The following is a 21677-nucleotide window of genomic DNA, read 5'->3' as shown; positions in this document are numbered from 1 at the left end:
CCACCCTACACCATACAACCCCAACCAAGTCCACCCTACACCATACAACCCCAACCAAGTCCACCCTACACCATACAACCCAACCAAGTCCCACCCTACACCATACAACCCCAACCAAGTCCACCCTACACCATACAACCCCAACCAAGTCCACCCTACACCATACAACCCCAACCAAGTCCACCCTACACCATACAACCCCAACCAAGTCCCACCCTACACCATACAACCCCAACCAAGTCCACCCTACACCATACAACCCCAACCAAGTCCACCCTACACCATACAACCCCAACCAAGTCCACCCTACACCATACAACCCAACCAAGTCCCACCCTACACCATACAACCCCAACCAAGTCCCACCCTACACCATACAACCCGAACCAAGTCCACCCTACACCATACAACCCAACCAAGTCCCATACTACACCATACAACCCCAACCAAGTCCCACCCTACACCATACAACCCCAACCAAGCCCACCCTACATCATACAACCCCAACCAAGTCCTACCCTACACCATACAACCCCAACCAAGTCCCACCCTACACCATACAACCCAACCAAGTCCCATACTACACCATACAACCCCAACCAAGTCCCACCCTACACCATACAACCCCAACCAAGCCCACCCTACATCATACAACCCCAACCAAGTCCTACCCTACACCATACAACCCCAACCAAGTCCCACCTACACCATACAACCCCAACCAAGTCCCACCCTACACCATACAACCCCAACCAAGTCCACCCTACACCATACAACCCCAACCAAGTCCCATACTACACCATACAACCCCAACCAAGTCCTACCCTACACCATACAACCCAACCAAGTCCCACCCTACACCATACAACCCCAACCAAGTCCACCCTACACCATACAACCCCAACCAAGTCCACCCTACACCATACAACCCAACCAAGTCCCATACTACACCATACAACCCCAACCAGGTCCACCCTACACCATACAACCCAACCAAGTCCCATACTACACCATACAACCCCAACCAAGTCCCATACCACACCATACAACCCAAACCAAGTCCCACCCTACACCATACAACCCCAACCAAGTCCACCCTACACCATACAACCCAACCAAGTCCCATACTACACCATACAACCCCAACCAAGTCTCATACTACACCATACAACCCCAACCAAGTCCCATACTACACCATACAACCCCAACCAAGTCCCATACTACACCATACAACCCCAACCAAGTCTCATACTACACCATACAACCCCAACCAAGTCCCACCCTACACCATACAACCCAACCAAGCCCACCCTACACCATAAAACCCTAACCAAGTCCCATACTACACCATACAACCCCAACCAAGTCCTACCCTACACCATACAACCCCAACCATGCCCCACCCTACACCATACAACCCCAACCAAGTCCCATACTACACCATACAACCCCAACCAAGTCCCACCCTACACCATACAGCCCCAACCAAGTCCCACCCTACACCATACAACCCCCACCAAGCCCACCCTACACCATACAACCCCAACCAAGTCCCATACTACACCATACAACCCCAACCAAGTCCCATACTACACCATACAACCCCAACCAAGTCCCATACTACACCATACAACCCCAACCAAGTCCCACCCTACACCATACAACCCAACCAAGCCCACCCTACACCATAAAACCCTAACCAAGTCCCATACTACACCATACAACCCCAACCAAGTCCCACCCTACACCATACAACCCCAACCAAGTCCCACCCTACACCATACAACCCCAACCAAGTCCCACCCTACACCATACAACCCCAACCAAGTCCCACCCTACACCATACAGCCCCAACCAAGTCCCACCCTACACCATACAACCCCAACCAAGCCCACCCTACACCATACAACCCCAACCAAGTCCCATACTACACCATACAACCCCAACCAAGTTCCACCCTACACCATACAACCCCAGCCAAGTCCCACCCTACACCATACAACCCCAACCAAGTCCACCCTACACCATACAACCCCAACCAAGTCCCACCCTACACCATACAACCCCAACCAAGCCCACCCTACACCATACAACCCCAACCAAGTCCACCCTACACCATACAACCCCAACCAAGTCCACCCTACACCATACAACCCAACCAAGTCCCACCCTACACCATATAACCCCAACCAAGCCCACCCTACACCATACAACCCCAACCAAGTCCCACCCTACACCATACAACCCCAACCAAGCCCACCCTACACCATACAACACTACATTCTGATTTAAAAAAACAACTCAAATATTCGAACGCATAGCCATAGGGTGATCAAAGAAGAGAAAATGACAACGGGAATACTTATTGACCATACATATGAAAAGAAAATAAATTTAAATCAATATCACAAATTTTGGCTTAGGAGCAAAATCAGCATTTACTTTCATATGACGTTAACTGTCAAAATTTAACCTAGGGTTAAAGTTAGGGTTCCAATTTGTTGCTTGCATTGTAATGAATCAATTTCGATCTGTGCACACATGCAAAAAATGTGCATGGAATTAATTATGATTTTTTTTAATTATGACACTATATAGATTGACACCAATATTAGTTCCGTTAGGCCAGACCCCAGACCCTGACTGACTTTTTCATCTAATATTGGTGAGCCCTGCCTAATGGAACTAATATTGGTGAGTTTTAAAAAAATGACCACAGAATGCTTAGTTTTGACCCCAAAGGTCTGAAATTAACTGTGTGTACTATTTAAATGCTTTTGAACAGACCCGATGGAACGAAAATTCGAAAAAATGTTTTTTTACACTTTTGAAACTATACTTTTGGTCATTAAAGTCATAATTTTTATTTCATCAAAATTTCCTTTTGTATATCGATTTATAATGACCTTAGGGTTCATAACGCCAAATTTCAATCATATAGAACAAAAACTATGACTTTGAGAGCATTTTTAAATTTCTTGATTTTTAAGTTTAAATTTGTCAATATTGGTGTTTCTGGACATACACCACTATTAATTGACCACTTTGACCCCAGGAAGTCAAAACCCGACTTTTGCCATCAAAAAACCCTAAACCCATGAAAAAGTCAGAAAAGTCACCAATATTAGCTGGGGCCTCACATATATCAGATTTGGATAGTCATAATATGCACCAATATTTTTGAGCATGACGGAGGATCTAATATTGGTGAGGTTCAGCTAATATTGGTGCTGTTGGACATACACCAATATTATATGACCATACCCCTAACCCTAACCCTAACCCTAACCCTAAAGATTCGCGCAATAGCGGCCCCGCGCAATAGCGGGCCGACCCCGCTTACAGCACGTGCAAGCGGAGTAGGGGAAACCTCAAGTGTGAGATGTGTTTACTGATGCATTAGTAATAAAAAGAGACCATGGCACGCTTTCTGCCACTCTAACTTTTGACAGAGTCAAGATGCCAAGATTGACACCAGGACAACGCGAGAGGGCAGTGGGTCGATTATCGGCTGGTGATGACCCAGAAGCGGTAGCAGTCGCTTTCAATGTGCATCTGTCAACAGTATATCGCCTTCAGCAACGTTTTGTCAACACTGGAAGAACTGCTGATACACAACGAAGTGGAAGACCTCGCGTTACCACACAGAGACAAGATCGCCAGATCCTGCGACATCATTTGAGAAACCGATTCCATACAGCCAATGAAACAGCCAGGAACACCGTCGGTAACCACCAGAGACCCATCAGTGGCCAGACAGAACGCCGAAGACTTGCTGAGCGAGACCTCCAAAACTGCTGTCCAGCTAGAGGACCAGTTTTCACTCAAAGACATCGCATGGCGCGCCAGCAGTGGGCCCAGGATCACATCAACTGGAACTGGAGACAATGGCGAAACATTCTGTTCACCGATGAGAGCCGTTACTGCATTAGTCATGTTGATGGGCGTGTCAGAATGTGGCCAAGAAGAGGTGAACGCTATGCTGGTGACTGCGTCATGGAACACAATGCCCAGGGTGGACCAAACGTCATGGTCTGGGGTGGAATCGGCCTCAACCAATCCCTGGGACCTGTGTTTTTCAACAATCTTGGTCCTGGTCGGGGAAACGGCATCACAGCACAGCGTTATATTGACCAGATCCTACAGCCTCATGTTGTGCCCTTTTCCCAGGCGCGCAGAAACTGTGTTCTGCAGCAAGATAACGCTCGCCCGCACACAGCCAGGGTCACCCAGGCCTTCCTGCAGCACAATGACATCGACATCATGGCCTGGCCCGCCCTCAGCCCAGATGTGAATCCCATTGAACATTTCTGGGACCAACTTCAAAGAAAGCTCAACCAGTTACGCCCAGGACCAAGAACTGTCGCAGAACTGCGTCAGGCCCTTATTTATGCCTAGTGCAACATCCCGAGAGACGCCATCAACAGACTCATCCACTCCATGAGGCGCCGCTGCCAGGCCGTCATCAACGTCCAAGGGGGTCACACGCCGTACTTACCATCTGCAGAGGCTTCCTTTGCCCGTGGCAGCGATAGACTATGCCATAGCCAAGAACAGTGTGCGAAGAACATACCACCGTGATTTTGATTCGTTTCGATGTTACGTTAATTATGAGAAATGACATTTTCAAATTGTGATTAAACGTTTTTCTGGAGAAAATTCGCGTTTCTTTTGTTGCTCGGTATATATAGAATAAACATAACATGTCTATATATTTTTGAATTCAGGAGAAGATGAGGAATACAATGCAATCAAAAAATCGATTTTAATTAAATCTTTTGTGAGCAAACTCATTACTTAGTGTTTAAGCCTCCAAGCTGAAATGCAATACCAAACTCCGGGCTTTGTCGAAGATTACTTGACCAAAATTTCAACCAATTTGGTTGAAAAATAAGAGCGTGACAACTTTTGCAAAAAGCCGGATATGACGTCATCAAAGACATTTATCAAAAAAATGAAAAATTCGTCCGGGGATATCATACCAGAAACTCTCATGTCAAATTTCATAAAGATCGGTCCAGTAGTTTGGTCTGAATCGCTCTACTCACACACACGCACAGACAGACACACAGACAGACAGACACGCGCGCACACGCACACACACACACACACACACACACACACACACACACACATATATTAGATACACAAATACACCACGACCCTCGTCTCGATTCCCCGTTGATGTTCAAACATTTAGTCATAATGTAAATATGGCGATTGACAGTAGATATCCTATGAGCCATCGAGGATCCTGCCAGTCTGGGCTGGCCAAACTTGGCTCAGGGGCCAGTTTCATAAGATAGCAGTGAACCGACTGACAGTCGATCGACTGCCCAGTCGATGGACTGTGGTTGATCGCCGGGTCACCGAAAAGCGCGTTTCATGAGCGAATCACCGTCACCCGCGGACAACCGCAGTCGACCGACTGTACAGTAATCCGAATGGCCAAGTCGAGGGCTAAATTTAGCAACATTACCACTTCCGTTTGCTCATTCGCACGTGGAAATGGCCGATTTCGAAGAAAAAACAAGTCTCGGTCCGCTCAAAATAACAATGACCGAGACTTTCAGTAATTCCTTCGCGTGACGTCTAACCCTCTTACGCCATAATGTGACGTCTTCAAGACATAACCCTGACTTGTCTCCTGGATTACTGCGTCATGATAGATACATTTCCAAGAACAATCGCAAGGTTTGGCTCACAATCCAAAAAAGTGTGAGCATTCTGCCATTGACTGTGCGGATAATTACATTTATATTCGGTTTACCGCAGTAAGCCGAACACAGTGTTGGGGGGAGAGCATCACCGTGTTTGGCCGATTTCCGGTGAGACGACCCGCAGTCGGCCGACTAAAATTTTGTTCGTGAAACCCGATAACGTCGGATTACTGTGGTTCTCTCGGACAACTGCAGTTGGTCGACTGTGTTTCTGGCTTATGAAACTGGCCCCTGGTCTCCTGACTATGTCGTCAATTTATTACGTCACTGTCTTTCTTAGCGTCATGATTTTCGTGGCGTCATGCATTGTCGAGTGCTAAGCTTCAGCTGGACAAGCCTGGGTCACTCGAGGCCAGCCAAGAATAATTTATGTCCTTCTTTTAGCATTTTCGTTTCTGTGTTTGACCGTGTTTGTATTTGTGTGCGCGCATGCGTGCATGTCCTCGCGCCCCCTAATTGGCGTAGAGGCGCGTCCCCCGGGTGGTGGATGGGGGAGCCTTCTCTACTAACTTCTGAGAGAAGGTCGCATCACTCTCGATGCCGTGAACCTAATTAGGATCTTTTTCTTGTCTCTTCTCTATTTCTGCCTCCCCAAAGCCCTTTCACTTACTTTTTTTAACCCATAAAATTCTCCACCTTTTTTTCCCCAAAATATGGTGAACTCCGAGTTTGTCATGTGTGACCAGGGGATGAGTGGCTGACACCTTAAATGCTCAGGGCGTATCTTGTGTAGTTTTGATGGCTTCAAGTAGAAAAGAAGAAAGTGTTTTGGCTAGGTTACACACTGGTCACACTTATATAACACATGTTCACCTGCTTAAAAGAGAAGAGGCACCATGGTGCCACGCCTGTGATAATAGTTTTTATCCTACGTACGTGAGAGAGACACCCGTGAGATGATAATCGTTCAAATCACACGTGTGTATATCATGTAAATGAGGTCATGTCAAGCAAGTCTGGCAGGGACCTGTTTTTCCACTGCTTATGATGCCAAAGTCACCGAGACAAACGTCATTATAGAAACAAAAATTGCGCTCGCTAATTACCCTCGATGAATCTTTAGAACTAACACGTCACGCCACACTTTCAGAGTGACGTTTCTTTGCTTTGACGTAATATATTGCACGAGGCTTTGGAAAAGATCGAGGTTCCAAAACAAGCGTCTTCAATTTAGCTGCCTCGTCTGCAAGACATTTTCAGTAAAATACATAGAGATTACACAACGTCATCGAGTGAGGGACCGAAAAATATTGAAACTCGAGGATGATTTTTTTGTGGTATCAACCGAGACCGTAGGTCGAGGTTGATACCACACAAAAAAATCATCCGAGAGTTTCAATATTTTTTGGTCCCTCACAAGATGACGTTTGTGTAATTTGTGTATACAATGATAAATTGATTGTATACAATGATCAATCTCTATACCTTCCTGTCACTGGAAGCAGCAACACTTGAAAGCATAAGTTCCCTTGACAAACGTCATTTATGATTGGCGTCATCTATGAATGACGTCACTGTCTAGACAAGACAAGTGCCGGTATCGGCAAACCTTGTCGCGGCAAAGGGCTATGACCCGTGCCTTGATACCATTGAGATCATAGGAGATGCACAGCAGTGCCGATACCAGGTTTCTTTAGCTTCACTTTAAAATGATATCAGAACGATAGTTATTCACTTGAAAGTGAACACAGGAGAGTTGTATACACGTAAGTACAGTATGTAGGATAAACAGAATACTACATGGCTTGCTGTGTCGTACCAGATTTACACTCGTTGCTTTTTCAAATAGTGAACAGCTCGCTTTCGCTCGCAGTTCAATATTTAAAAAAACAACTCGTGTAAATCTGGTACGACACAGCAAGCCATGTAGTATTCTCTATTACTGTGATATATAGTTTTACTGTGATACATTTCCTGACTTTGTTTTTTGAAATTGATTTATATAAATTTGTGTAATGTTAAACTTGTGGGTCCTGATTTGGCCTATATGATCCGCTGGACCCAAAAAGCAACAGATGTCAGTATATCTGTGTGTGTGTGTGTGTGTGTGTGTGTGTGTGTGTGTGTGTGTGTGTGTATTTGCGTGGGACTTTCTTTGCGAGTGATTGTCTGTGTGTGTGTGTGTGTGTGTGTGTGTGTGTGTGTGTGTGTGTGTAATAAAACACATGTTATAAGCGTATATTTTTTTGATGTGGGAAAGAAATACTTCATTATTCATCAAGGACCGTTCCAGGAAATAACTGAATTACTAAAATGTATTTAGTGAAGTAGCAAAGTTACAAAGCATTTTCGATCAAATCATTGGAGGCGTGTCTAAATTACAGCACGTCGAATTTCCCTTAAAGTCCTTACGGTCAAATTCAGAAGAAAACGCCGGTTCACTAAATGACTACTTTCCTACTATACCTTTAATATGAAATCATGTAACTATACCGAGCTCTGTTCGTTCGCCGTTTACTTGGTTACTACTTTCGGATTGGGACCGAAACATCCGTCGCCTGCAGGGAGGTATAGAATTATGAATGTTGCTAATTCTGTCCTTTTTTCTCTGTTCATCAGGAACGACACCTACGGAAGGCTCCACCATGACCACTCCAGCAGCGGGTGTGTACTTGTCACTGCTCGTTAAACGATAATTGTCACACACACACACGCACACACTGGCGAACAAATGAAAGCACGTACGTACACAAGGAAGCACACAATTATCCGTGTGTCTTTACACGCACACGAACACTTCACACACACACGCACGCACGCGCTCGTACACACACATACACGCACGCACACACACACACTTGTCTACCTGTACATAACCACGCAACCCAAAGATATCTAAGCCACCTTTTTTGTAATCCCAGGTTCAACGCTGACGTCATTTCCGGTGTATGTGATGCTGATGTTGAGTGTGGTGGCGGCCATGTTGAAACGATGATGTGCTGGGTGTTTTGTTGCCACGAGGCCTTCTTCTCTTCTGTCGTCTTCTGCTCTCTGCTCTGCTGCTGTCCCATCGACCTGACTTAGCTTGGTCGACACAAAACTTTGTCTACAGAAATCCATTTCAACAGCTATCTCTGAACAATGCAAGCAAAGTCGTTTTGGTGCTACCAATTTAAAGTGTAGAGCCGGTTTTAATGCAACATCCTAAGTTGACTTACTTCTGAAAGACAACACAGCAATTTCATGACATCTTCAAGAACAGTGTCCTAAATTAACTCTGTAAACAGGCCATCCTGTAGTTATGTCCCTTGAACATGATAAATGAAGTATTTTGGAATGAATCCAACTTAATTCACAGTCAAAATTATCACGTGTAGTTTTGTCTCTTGAACATAAAAATGAAAATTATTGAATGATTCGAATTTCAATATTAGAGCTTTTCATCACGATTTTGCCTTAGTGTTCATACACTGCCATGTGTATCTTCGTCTCTGCAATGTTAATTATCTTGCGACAGCTTCCTTGAATTGTGGTCGCCACATTTGTTTAGCATTACCTTAGTCTTATTTTCACCATAAAAGACACACTCTTAATTCTTGTTTTCTCGCTCTGTCCGAACATTTCACGGTTCTGTTTATTGTACAATCATTTTGTAGCAGACTTTGTCAGTCTATCAGCTTTTCGTTCCTGTTCACAGAAAGTACATTTCTCGATTTTCATTCCGTCACTGGATGCAGAACCTTTAGAACACCCTTAAGACTCGTTCTACCATTTCATTGTGTATTCTTTGAAACCCAATGTTAGTTTTGGGTAACTTTTTTTGTTATCGTTTTAGCTTGTTTTGTTACTGTAGACAATGTTGTCTTTGATTGCCTCCTATACCTTTGCCATGATGACAGTTTTAGCTGCCTGTTCAAGCTTTCTCACTTTATATCGTAACATAACCTTTTGCTGGCCTGTGGCTTGTGAAGCTAGCAACTTCTTTGTTCGCGCTTACTTGATAACAAAAAACTTGGCACCAGTTATCCACTTTCATGCCAAAATAGTAGAATATCTCTGAGTTTTGTGTGCGCGTTTGTTTTTACCATATGCAACAAAATACTCTCTTTGCTTCTCACTCTATATTTAAGAGCCAGAGTTGTCTACCTTTGCATCACTGCTTCTCGTCTTCGTGAAGTTATTTTCTGGACATTGTAACAGTGCACATGATGACAAACTCGCACAGATGTGTGTCTGATCGCTACTGTACATTGTCTGTACTCTCACTACTTATCACAACAAAAGACTAAGAATTCGAAAATATCAATCATACAAACGAACGAGTTATGCTAACAAAAGGAAAGCAATAGAAATGCATGTTCACTTTCAGCATGCAACACGTTTCGAGCAAACATTTATTGTTTGACAATTTTGACATTGATCGAGATTAAAGTGTGACCAAAGTTTTAGCTTTTGGTTTTAACTAGAGGAGTGTTGTGTGTGTGCGTTTGGGAATGTGTGTGTGTGTGTGAGTGCATGTGTGTGTGCGTAAGTGGTGTGTGCGTGTGTGGGCGTGCCTTCATGTTTCTCCCTCGCATTTTGTGTCTTTTACCCGTGTTCACATTCATCCTCTTGAAGTGCTGGCTAGCTTCTGTAAAGTGCACGGACACACACACACACACACACACACACACACACACAAACGCCGAGTTAAGAGTGAGATTAAGGATATCAGGGCGAGGGAATGCAATAAATACATTGGTTTTATTTCAAAAAGTAAAAATCTTTTCTCACTACAAATTCGTCTAGTATATAAGTCGACGGCAATGAAATACCACCTCACAACTTTTTTCGAAACATTAAAACTGATGCAGGGACAAAATGTCCAATAGTTCCTTTTTGTGTAACGGGGTTTAAATCTTGATGTGCTTTTTAAAAACAAAGGAAACCCTGATATTGTGACGATTGTTGAGTCTGACGTCACTGTTTTCGAAGAGCCCCCTAGCTGAGGTCATTGATGACGACATACAGCGATGTTAGGGGTCTACGCCACAATGTTCAGCCGGCGCTCACCAAAGACGGGGTGCAGCGGCGAGTTCTTCGTGCATTTAGCCACCAGGTTACCCTGAACATCAATCAATCAGTCAATCAACCCATCAATCAATGAAACAATCAATCCATCCATCCATCAATCAATCGACCAACCAGCCATCAATTAATCCACCAGTTCATTAATCAATCAATCAATCAATCAATCCAAACATCAATAAACAGTTTAAAAACAAAACTTAAAAAAAGAAGAAGCATTCAACCGGCCATAAAACCTGAATCAATCCCACCCCTCTTGCGCGGCACCTAGCAATGAATGAGTGAATCCACGATTGTTTAGTAAGTGGGTAAGCAAGCATTCAACTAACCAAACTACTTGTGAGCCTAAACTTGTAAATGAGCGAGTGAACACTCAACGAATTCGCGTTAGCAACATTTGAAGGCAGGGAGAGCCATAGCAGGTTGCGGTGACTGAAATCGTGATGCTCCTCCTTCTACGTAAAGCCTGGCCCAGACTGACATTGTGAGCGGAACTGTTGTCACGGAGAATGTGCCTTTACCTCACGATTTGGCTTCAATCATATCAACCTGCCATGACTCTCTCTGCCTCTCTCTGCCTTTAAACACACACACACACACACACACACACACACACACACACACACACACACACACACACACACACAATTCGATTCATTCCGCAAACCCTATTTCATAGCTTCGTGGCTTAATTGGTCTTAAAAGCGGAGCTAAGTTTATATGGGACACGAAATTTGTACTCTTAATTCTGCCAGCACAGAAATTGGTGAGCCTGAAGACTATCATTTGAAGTGAGAAGCAACACGTCATTACCTGGCAGCTACAGGAGAGCTCGTACGGTGTCCCAGTCATCAAGGTCACGGGAGAGAACTCGTGCACTGGTTCCATAGCTCGGAGCTCAGAGCAAGGGAGTTGTCTCCTCAGGTTGAAGGGCAGAACACACGTACGCCCTGAAATTGGGGGTTTGAGATGTCATCATCATCATCATCATTATTATTATCACTATTATGATCACCATCGTCGTCGTCATTGCCGTCGTCATCGCAGTCGTCTTCCTTAATGTCAGCATCACCATCATCCTTCAACGTCATTATTTTACCTGTTGCATACACATAAAAAAATAAAATATATAAAATTCACAACAAGAGCGTGGATGACCACACTCACAACAAAACCGACAAAGACAGCAACCTACCGTTCGGACAGTCCGGACAACACTGACCCTCCCTGCGTACCGCGTCCACGCACTCGAAAGGGAAGCAACTCTGGATCAGACAGTTAGTTCGGTTACCTCCCCAGCAAGTGCAGGAGTTGCAGGGGTTGGCGGGGTCAAAGGGCATGGCGCCGCCCACGGGAACAGTGGTGCCGTCCTCCAGCAAGCAGCCAACCGAACCACAGCAACACTCGTCAGCAAACTGAAACACACACAGGATCACAGTTGACTCACAAACAGGACCACAACACCAGTACGTAATCATCACCTTGCGGCCAACACATAGACCCAGGATCACGCAATGAGTCGTCCGCAAACTGCAACAGACAGACATAGAATCACAGATTACTCAAACGCTGGATAACAAAAAATGTCATGAGCAATATGACTCAAAGCCTTACACTGGAGAACAGAAAACGTAGCAAGCAACTTGTAACACACAGTCAATCACATATGACTCAAACCCTGGATAACAGAAAACATCATCAGCAACTTGCAACACCCAGACAGACAAACAATCACAGATGACTCAAAACACTTGATTACAGAAAACGTCATTGATTGGAAGGACTGTGTAGTACATGATAGACAAGACAGGGCATAGTACTGTGTGGTACATGATAGACAAGACAGGGCATAATACTGTGTGGTACATGATATACAAGACAGGGCATAGTACTGTGTGGTACATGATATACAAGACAGGGCATAGTACTGTGTGGTACATGATATACAAGACAGGGCATAGTACTGTGTGGTACATGATATACAAGACAGGGCATAGTACTGTGTGGTACATGATATACAAGACAGGGCATAGTACTGTGTGGTACATGATATACAAGACAGGGCATAGTACTGTGTGGTACATGAAATACAAGACAGGGCATAGTACTGTGTGGTACATGATAGACAAGACAGGGCATAGTACTGTGTGGTACATGATAGACAAGACAGGGCATAGTACTGTGTGGTACATGATAGACAAGACAGGGCATAGTGCTGTGTGGTACATGACAGGGCATAGTACTGTGTGGTACATGACAGGGCATAGTACTGTGTGGTACATGACAGGGCATAGTACTGTGTGGTACATGACAGACAAGACAGGGCAGTGAGTGCTCGGCATTCTTGTGTCAGTGAAGCTATCGCCTAGCGTGTGAAGCGCATCATCACTTGGTATCATCCACACAGGCACTGTGATCGAGGTCCCCCATAAACTCCACAGGCAATCAGGAACACCAAATACCAGTCGCGTTAATCGTATGCACAATCGTATGCAAATGACATGCAAAGTTATGTGCTCCCCTGCTTCTGTCGCTCCTGTGAAGTGAGCGGTGTAAAGATTATTGATAGGATTTACCAGTGTGATATCTGGGGTGCTCGTCACGGATTCCACATGCTATCTGGCCACAGACTGTTGCTTAGCACCCATTTTGGTGACCGTTTATCGTGGTCGCGGGTCGTGTTGCCTTCACAGTTGGAATGCAGGCAATGATCATCAAAGGAGAACTCTCGTGCTTAACTGCCGGCGTTGCAAAGCACTTGCTGTCAAAATCACTTTGTCTTCCAATGAAACGAGCTAACAAACTAATCCTATCGGAACTTAACGTGACAGCAATTGCATGGATGACAACTACATAGCGCAGAAAATCGTGTGTGTGTATGGAATAACCTTGAGTATTGCATCGTTGAAAAAGTAATCCAGAGACCCGTAAAAGGAGACGTGTTTTCTGCCGTCCGCCGGGTTACTGTGGAGACTTTAAGGTTCACGCATACGAGTCAAAGTACCGGTCAGAAAATCGACAGCCAGCCATACATGCCGTGAGACCGGGTTCTTCCCTGACAAATGCAATATAAGATCTAGTTTGACTGGTTGGCATACAGAGTATCTAGTTTGACTGGTTGGCATACAGAGTATCTAGTTTGACTGGTTGGCATACAGAGTATCTAGTTTGACTGACTGGCATACAGAGTAGCCTATCTAGTTTGACTGGTTGGCATACAGAGTATCTAGTTTGACTGGTTGGCATATAGAGTATCTGGTTTGACTGGTTGGCATACTGAGTGGTTGGCATACAGAGTGGTTGGCATACAGAGTGACCCGTTTCTGTCACAACCTGGAGTCGTACGTGCAACGATTTACCTGCTCGAAAAATGACTGGCTTGATGACAGGTGGCATACACCAACAAAGTCATTGATTAAAGGCACAGTACGCCTCCCGTAAACCATCCCAGATACTGTCAGGCTTTTACACACAGTACAGACACCCTTTCATGTACACACTCGCCGCTTTTGAACATCCTAGGTGCCCTACGTAAAGAGCGAGCAATTTTCAAAGAATTAATTTTGCGGATTGTCTGATAACATAAAAGGAAACTGGATCACACGGGTTCACGATGGCTCAGGGGTAAGATAAACCACGCAAAAATAAATTCTTTGAAAATTGCTCGCTCTTTACGGAGGGCACCTAAGATGTTCTCAAGCGGTGAGTGTTTAAATGAATGGGTGTTTGTACTGTGTGTAAAAGCCTGACAGTATCTGTGATGGTTTACGGGAGGCTTACTGTGCCTTTAATAAATAAATAGATAAACAAATTAATAAATAAATAATAATAAAAATTACACACACACAATTGCGCGTTACGTTATTGGTACAAACGCAATGATCTTCTTAGTTGTACACTTACTTTGGCACAAGTGACCTCCTGAATTGACTCGTAGGGAATGGCGCACTGGGGCCCGGTGCATTGTGTACCCGTCTCGGTGCATGTGCACTCACGACATCTCTCCTGCCATTCTGTGCCCAACCGTACGATTGCGTCGCCTCGAACGCACGAAGGCGTTTGTTGGGCCTGAAACAAGAAAACACACACACACACACACACACACACACACACACACACGCCCGCAAGCGCGCACACACACACACACACACACACACACACACACACACACACACACACACACACACACACACACACACACACTTATTGGTCACAACCTGCCATCCATATTAGAATTGCAAAAATATAACTGAAGAGAATACATATTGAAATATTCCACAGCCTTGTAACAATTAATGTGCAACTTTCACGTCTACTTCGCGATTCCTTCAATAGTTACGACCTGAGACGCTTGCAAGGACGGAGTGGATATTACGCCGTCGAAAAAAAACCAAAATAGAATAAAAATTGTCCGCAACGGGAAAATTGTGTTGTTTTTTTAAAATCTGAGGACCCCTAAAGCCAAGCTTCAAAAGGCACACCGTTTGACACAGACACACTGATTGACAGACGGATAGACAGACAGACAGACAAACAGACTGACACTGAAACAGACACACTGACACAAACACAAACACAACCAGAAGAGATGGTCCACTGTACATGACCAATCTATTTTATGTTTCAAATGAGTCGATGACCAACAACTTTGAGTAATATTGAACTTTAGCGTTGTGCATTAAATGTCAGCCCCTCAATTTGCGTAACAAGATCTTAACTTAACAGGCATAAACATCCATTTGAACTGTAAACCGGGGACTCCCCACTAAAGACATTATTGGTACGGGATGATGTCAAAAGATGCGATTTAACCACTATATAGAAGGAAAACATCCGCGCGGCCATTTTGAGAACGAGAGTGACAGGCAGAGAACTAGCTGAAAATGGCGGCCGACAGCATGGCATGTCTTCGACCAATGTCAAAATTGACCCAATTATGCACACGTTTGGAACCCAGGCTGTAAATGTAATGTCACTCAAGTTATTCTTTGCCTACATAAAATCTACTTCCATCAGATAAATAGCAAACATTGAATCTGTAACACTATAAAATTGAAGTTGAGTAATATAAAAAACCAAATTAGTTTGTTTTTCAAAAGATCAACACTGACAAAAAGCATGTTCTTACTGCCGGCTGCGCGCGTCTGGCGGCCTGCAGAATCTGGGTGATGTTCACTTCGCGCGTTCCGTTGGCGTCAATGATGAAAGCTGCATGCACAAAGGATAGGAAGTAGACACACAGCATGCAAATGGTGGAGAAACTGGCGGGAAATGACGCCATGTTGAGAGGACTTTTTTGTTGCAAGAATGGTACCTGTTTCTGAAACACTCTGAAACACGGAGTGTTACAATCATTACACACTTGCATTAGAACTGCTGTCGTCGGTAAAATAAAATGAGTATAGTGGTGAGTTTGAGTATTTTATAGTTACCGAAATAAAACAGTTTAAATGTTTATATCGTACTATACATGAGGGCCCCAAAGGGTTTATAATCGTGATCGTGATTGGCGTTTTTTTACCTTTCTGTGACCGTGATTGCCCAAATTTCCATTTCTGTGATCGTGATGGGACTTTGCCCGTGATCCGTGATGACAATAAAATCAAGTCTCGTGATCGTGATCGTGATTTGTTTTCGTGATCGTGATGGGCACTATTGCAAAGTATTTTATTTTCAACGTACATTTTTCACAGCTGTATCACTCTATGATCCTCTATTCGTCAAGGTGTTTGTGATCGTGAAAACAAAAATCAAGGTAACTGTGATCGTGAAAGCTAAAATTTCCCTTCCCGTGATGATACCCCCCCCCCCCCCCTTTGGGGCCCTCATACATGCCGCCCTGTATCATAGTTTTCGGAATAAAACCAAATAAAACAGTTTGGCTCACCGTGTCAGACGTGGCCAAGCTTTTTAATGGAATGAGACCATCCTTCCACTTGGTTACATACCAACAAACACCCTGAATGCTTGCTGTGCATGTGGTGGGTTTTTGAAGAGCCACCATGCAGTGGTTTTTACAGAACTATTTCATCAAAACCTGTCCACTGTGCACAGAGAGCACAGAGGCTGTTGAATGTTGCTATGTAATCAAATGGAGGGATGGTCTTATCCTATGTTGAAGCCTGGCTAGGTCCACGGTTATCAGCGTGCATTTAAAGGAACTGTCCTTCCCAAGTAGATCATGTTATAAATCCCCGTACAGCCAGCCAGGCATTCCCGTGGGACAAGAGTACCCCTCCACTTGGCCTCATTCACAGTCTACAGCCAGCCAGGCATTCCTGTGGGACAAGAGCACCCCTCCACTTGGCCTCATTCACAGTCTACAGCCAGCCAGGCATTCCCGTGGGACAAGAGCACCCCTCCACTTGGCCTCATCCACAGTCTACAGCCAGCCAGGCATTCCCGTGGGACAAGAGCACCCCTCCACTTGGCCTCATTCACAGTCTACATCCAGCCAGGCATTCCCGTGGGACAAGAGCACCCCTCCACTTGGCCTCATCCACAGTCTACAGCCAGCCAGGCATTCCCGTGGGACAAGAGCACCCCTCCACTTGGCCTCATCCACAGTCTACAGCCAGCCAGGCATTTCCGTGGGACAAGAGCACCCCTCCACTTGGTCTCATTCACAGTCTACAGCCAGCCAGGCATTCCCGTGGGACAAGAGCACCCCTCCACTTGGCCTCATCCACAGTCTTCAGCCAGCCAGGCATTCCCGTGGGACAAGAGCACCCCTCCACTTGGCCTCACTCACAGTCTACAGCCAGCCAGGCATTCCCGTGGGACAAGAGCACCCCTCCACGTGGCCTCATTCACAGTCTGCAGCCTGACCGCTTTCTCTTCAGGGTGACATTTTTTGGCGGAAGTGATCTTTCAACTTACACTCAGTGTCGCCTGGACAGATCTGTGGTAACCTACATTATCGTTGTCACGGGGAAGATTGCATCTTTAATCACAACACTCATGTTATAGAGACATCTCACTTTTACAACATTGAAAAGTTCGGACATCTTCATTGTGTGAAAACGCTTTGATGAAGCACACGGGAACATGTTTTAATTAGAGAATCACAGAAATGTCCTTTGTTACGTTGCTTCACAAAGGTAAACCATCAATTTAACGTTGCTTCACAAAGGTAAACATCAATTTAACAGAATTAAGAAGAATGACTTACCCAGTCAAAAAGAGCAGCTAGCTGAGTACACGAAAAGCGTTGTTCCTCTGTGATAGTCAGTCGCGAATAACAAACAAAAACAAGAATGATAAGTGTCTGGACCGTTTAATTCAAAAAGGAGAAAAACTTGACTAGAATTTCGATCCATCGATCTTCAAAGTAGGCATACAAGATACATAACAGACAAGTAATAATGATGTAAAGTAAATGATGATGATGTAAATAATGGACAAGTAATAATGATGTAAAGATAAACCCTTCTCCTCGTTTCGTGACTTTTCCCCTTCCGAGATAACACGAATCAGAACAACAAAGGCTTGATAGTCGCAGGGCAAGGAAGAAGGCAAGGCAACATTTATCTTAATCAACAACAAAAAATAGGGTTACAACAAACAACACACACAATGATAGCAAGACGTGACACAGTTTACAGGACGGACAATTGTATATTATAACAAGTGGAAAAGTAATCATAATTCGTTCCCAATGTGCTTCAATAAAATACACTTAGTTCAACAACACTCGCTTCTTTGTTGATTCACATGAATGTTTGAATTTAAATGCTTTAGAATTCCTCCTAAAATATACAGGAACTAATTTCTTCCTTGTATTAAAAAGAAAGCATGACACTGGAATATGTCATAAAATTCGCCTTACAAACTCCATTACAAACTGGCCAGTGGGTATCAAAACTAAGTCCAGAAAATAACTGCTATCAGCGGAGGAAAAAATTCCATGCACGCATGCTTTACATTATTCCCCCCTCTGCTTCTTTACCTCTGTAAACTTGTAGAGCTAGTTATTTTTCGATAACGACCCAGCAACAGCCTGAATCCTCGATAGTGCAATGGGTTGAGAAGTTGTTCTGTTTCGGTACTACTTTTTGCGACTGAAAAGTTCCGAACGCTCTAATGTACGAAGTATACATCTCTGGAGCAAACAATACAAACATACCGCATTTAAATTAACAACTACAGGCCTAAACACATGAATCTCCATATAAAATCCATGAGTGCGGTTGTTTTCTGAATCTAGATATGCCGTGCTCAAACGTTCATCACAAGCAATTTCCCAAGGCAAGTAACTCATACTTTGTCTAGCGACAAGAGTAGTTCCCCTTCTTTTCACTCAGTTTCTTCGACAACAGACTGCAATCCGACGGTCAGTTTTCAACAATATTTCATTTAATAAACAGATCACACGCAACCAAATGCACACATCTCATCAATTTAAACAACATAAAGCGGTTTCATACACTATTTACCCCAGAAAACTGAACTTCATACAGTTTTTAACGTTGGAACACGGGTGCAAAAGTTCGTCTGCTAGTCCCATTTTACGAAAGAACATTATCCTAAGCGATACCAAAACATATACAGAACACACAATATCAGCCTTTGCCGCCACAGCAGAATAACAGCATATCTGTGTACTTGATTTTAGTCCAAAAAAGGAAAACTGACAAGAAGTGTTAACAGAATGGAATGATTTGCACGGAACTATAAAACCCGCGCATTAATCGATCGCCTGCGCAGGTTGACTGGTTGAGTGAATAGGATTCGATCAAACTTTCGCAAAAAAACTCCTCTTTTCTTTGAATAACTGAAGAAAGGAGGAATAAAGAGGTTACACACCTCGTCTCAGTGATTATAAAAAATAATGGTCTCAGTTCGCGGTCATGAAAAAGCTCGCTAAAGCTCGCATTTTTCATGATCCGCTAACTTCGACCATTATTTTTAATAATCACTGAGACTCGGCATGTAACCTCTACGTACTTACACGTACTTTCCAAAACACAGTGACAAATACTCAGGTCGTGAACCGAATCTACTTACCCCAGTTACTCGTGGCGCACCGACACTACAAGTGGACAACTCACAACACTGCAAAACATGAAGAATGGAAGCAAGTCTTCGATTTTATTTCCTGTGTCGCTCAACACACAGCCAACGACAGGAGTCAAAGGTTCGACTATGATCACAAGATATTCATTCACAATAAAACCCCATCCTTTCCCAGTCGCTACTCTCGTAAATCAACAGCATGTTTTGCTGTTTAACGTCACAATTCAGTCCTGAGACGAACGGAGGACAACGGTTGGAGAGTGACGTTTTCTGGCGCTTCGCTGCAGCTCCACGAAGTGGAGAGAAAGTGATGAAAACGCATCATCTGCCGAAGGCTACAGTGTGTTGTAAGTTGTTGTAACTTCCACACAATGTGAAACAATGCTTAGTGGCAGATGATGACCGGTACGAGATCCTGCCTGCAAAAAATACAAGAGCAAACAGAAACAGAAACAAATCAGTTTTTTTTTTAAATCGTACCTTTTCCAGTATTGAGACCAATTTTAAACGGTGCTAATGAAAGAAATACCGCCCCCCCCTCCTAGTCGTTACAGAATTTGCAGCAAGTTTTTATGTGAGCTTGTGTTGTTGATTTGGTCTTTACGCCCCGAACTTGGCACGGTCTTGCGCCTTTGACGTCTGCCTTTTGTTCTCACGACACACTCAATGAGTTACGTGGTTAGTCCCAATAAGCACGCCAGATGTGATTTTAAGTTAGTGTGTGTTCGCTAGCTTGCGTGTTTGTTTGTTTTGTTTCTTTGCTTGTATGTTTCTTTATTTATAATTTGTTAACAATACTAGTTGCTGGGAACGTTGTGCAAAACAAGAGAGAGATATGGACAGACGAAGGCACAATTTCACGACATGTATCATGATTTCAAACACTACTGAGCAGAGATTTTCGAACAACACGAAACCAAAATCCAAAGAAGTACAGAAGCAAACTTTAGCCGTATAGCGTTTCCTCGACGTTGAGTACAAGGCGTGACGTAAACGTGTGACGGAAGGGCTTCACGTCTCGTCATGATACGTTGCTGACGGCACGTCATGTCACGACGTCTCCTGTCCTCACGACACGCTGCTTAGGGCGGGGCCAGGAAGATGTCGGGGGGAGGGGTGAGGGGGTAGTCGGGGAGGGGCACGGAAAGTGTAAAGTCGGAGTTTGAGAGTCCAGAAAGGGAAGAGGCCTCATAAAATTAACATCTAGGTTCATGCACGCCACATAGCTTTGGCCTTAACAAGTCTGTTGTTTACCTTTTTACTGTTCTCGAAACATAAAAACGTTGTGACAGAGACGTGTCGTTTGGCAACCCAAGTGTTGTCACTAACAATCATTTGAGATCATTTGTAGTCAAAGCAGTTTCTCTCCTTAAAAAAGAGGGGAAGGGTTTCGTTACCACCGAAGTGTAAAAACAAAATGCCGTGCATTGTAACCATAGTGAATCGTTAAAAGAAGCAAAAGAAGATGATTGTGACAAAATAAAAATAAAAAATCATCCACCCTCCACAAAATATATCAATCGAAATGAAAACTTGTCCCTTTTAGGAAGAAATCTAAGTTTTGGGAGTGTTACTGACTCCGGGAAGGAGGAGGAGGAGAAACAAGTCGCGTAAGGCGAAAATACAACATTTAGTCAAGCTGTCGAACTCACAGAATGAAACTGAACGCAATGCATTTTTTCAGCAAGACCGTATACTCGTAGCATCGTCAGTCCACCGCTCGTGGCAAAGGCAGTGAAATTGACAAGAAGAGCGGGGTAGTAGTTGCGCTGAGAAGGATAGCACGCTTTTCTGTACCTCTCTTCGTTTTAACTTTCTGAGCGTGTTTTTAATCCAAACATATCATATCTATATGTTTTTGGAATCAGGAACCGACAAGGAATAAGATGAAAGTGTTTTTAAGTTGATTTCGAAAATTTAATTTTGATCATAATT

At 44.1% G+C, this 21677-nt stretch overlaps 1 protein-coding gene and 2 long non-coding RNA genes across 4 annotated transcripts in view; 2 read left to right on the top strand and 1 right to left on the bottom strand.

Moving 5' to 3' along the window:
* Positions 1-10108, top strand: part of LOC138979862 (uncharacterized) — a 33424-nt gene extending 23316 nt beyond the window's left edge. Inside the window, exons 4-5 of the long non-coding RNA XR_011460160.1 lie at positions 8280-8324; positions 8582-10108. This is a non-coding gene — a long non-coding RNA (uncharacterized lncRNA). The remainder of the gene's footprint in view (positions 1-8279; positions 8325-8581) is intronic.
* LOC138979863 (uncharacterized) overlaps positions 1-21677 on the top strand; it is a 474427-nt gene that overhangs the window by 415478 nt on the left and 37272 nt on the right. The window lies entirely within an intron of this gene.
* On the bottom strand, positions 10385-19860 carry LOC138979860 (cysteine-rich motor neuron 1 protein-like). 2 transcript variants are annotated; one of them, XM_070352614.1, is made up of 7 exons: positions 19734-19843; positions 17899-17945; positions 15856-16057; positions 14631-14795; positions 11923-12142; positions 11541-11677; positions 10385-10764 (listed from the first exon to the last, which is right to left on the bottom strand). In XM_070352614.1, the coding sequence occupies exons 3-7, from the start codon at positions 16006-16008 to the stop codon at positions 10684-10686; spliced, it is 756 nt and encodes a 251-aa protein (XP_070208715.1). In that variant the 5' UTR covers positions 16009-16057; positions 17899-17945; positions 19734-19843; the 3' UTR covers positions 10385-10683. The 2 variants fall into 2 exon arrangements, with proteins under 2 accessions (XP_070208715.1, XP_070208716.1); XM_070352615.1 differs by lacking the exon at positions 17899-17945 and having other exon boundaries at positions 19734-19860.

Source organism: Littorina saxatilis, linkage group LG11, assembly GCF_037325665.1.
Source record: "Littorina saxatilis isolate snail1 linkage group LG11, US_GU_Lsax_2.0, whole genome shotgun sequence".
Taxonomy (NCBI): domain Eukaryota; kingdom Metazoa; phylum Mollusca; class Gastropoda; order Littorinimorpha; family Littorinidae; genus Littorina; species Littorina saxatilis.
This window is presented reverse-complemented; position numbering and strand designations above follow the sequence as displayed.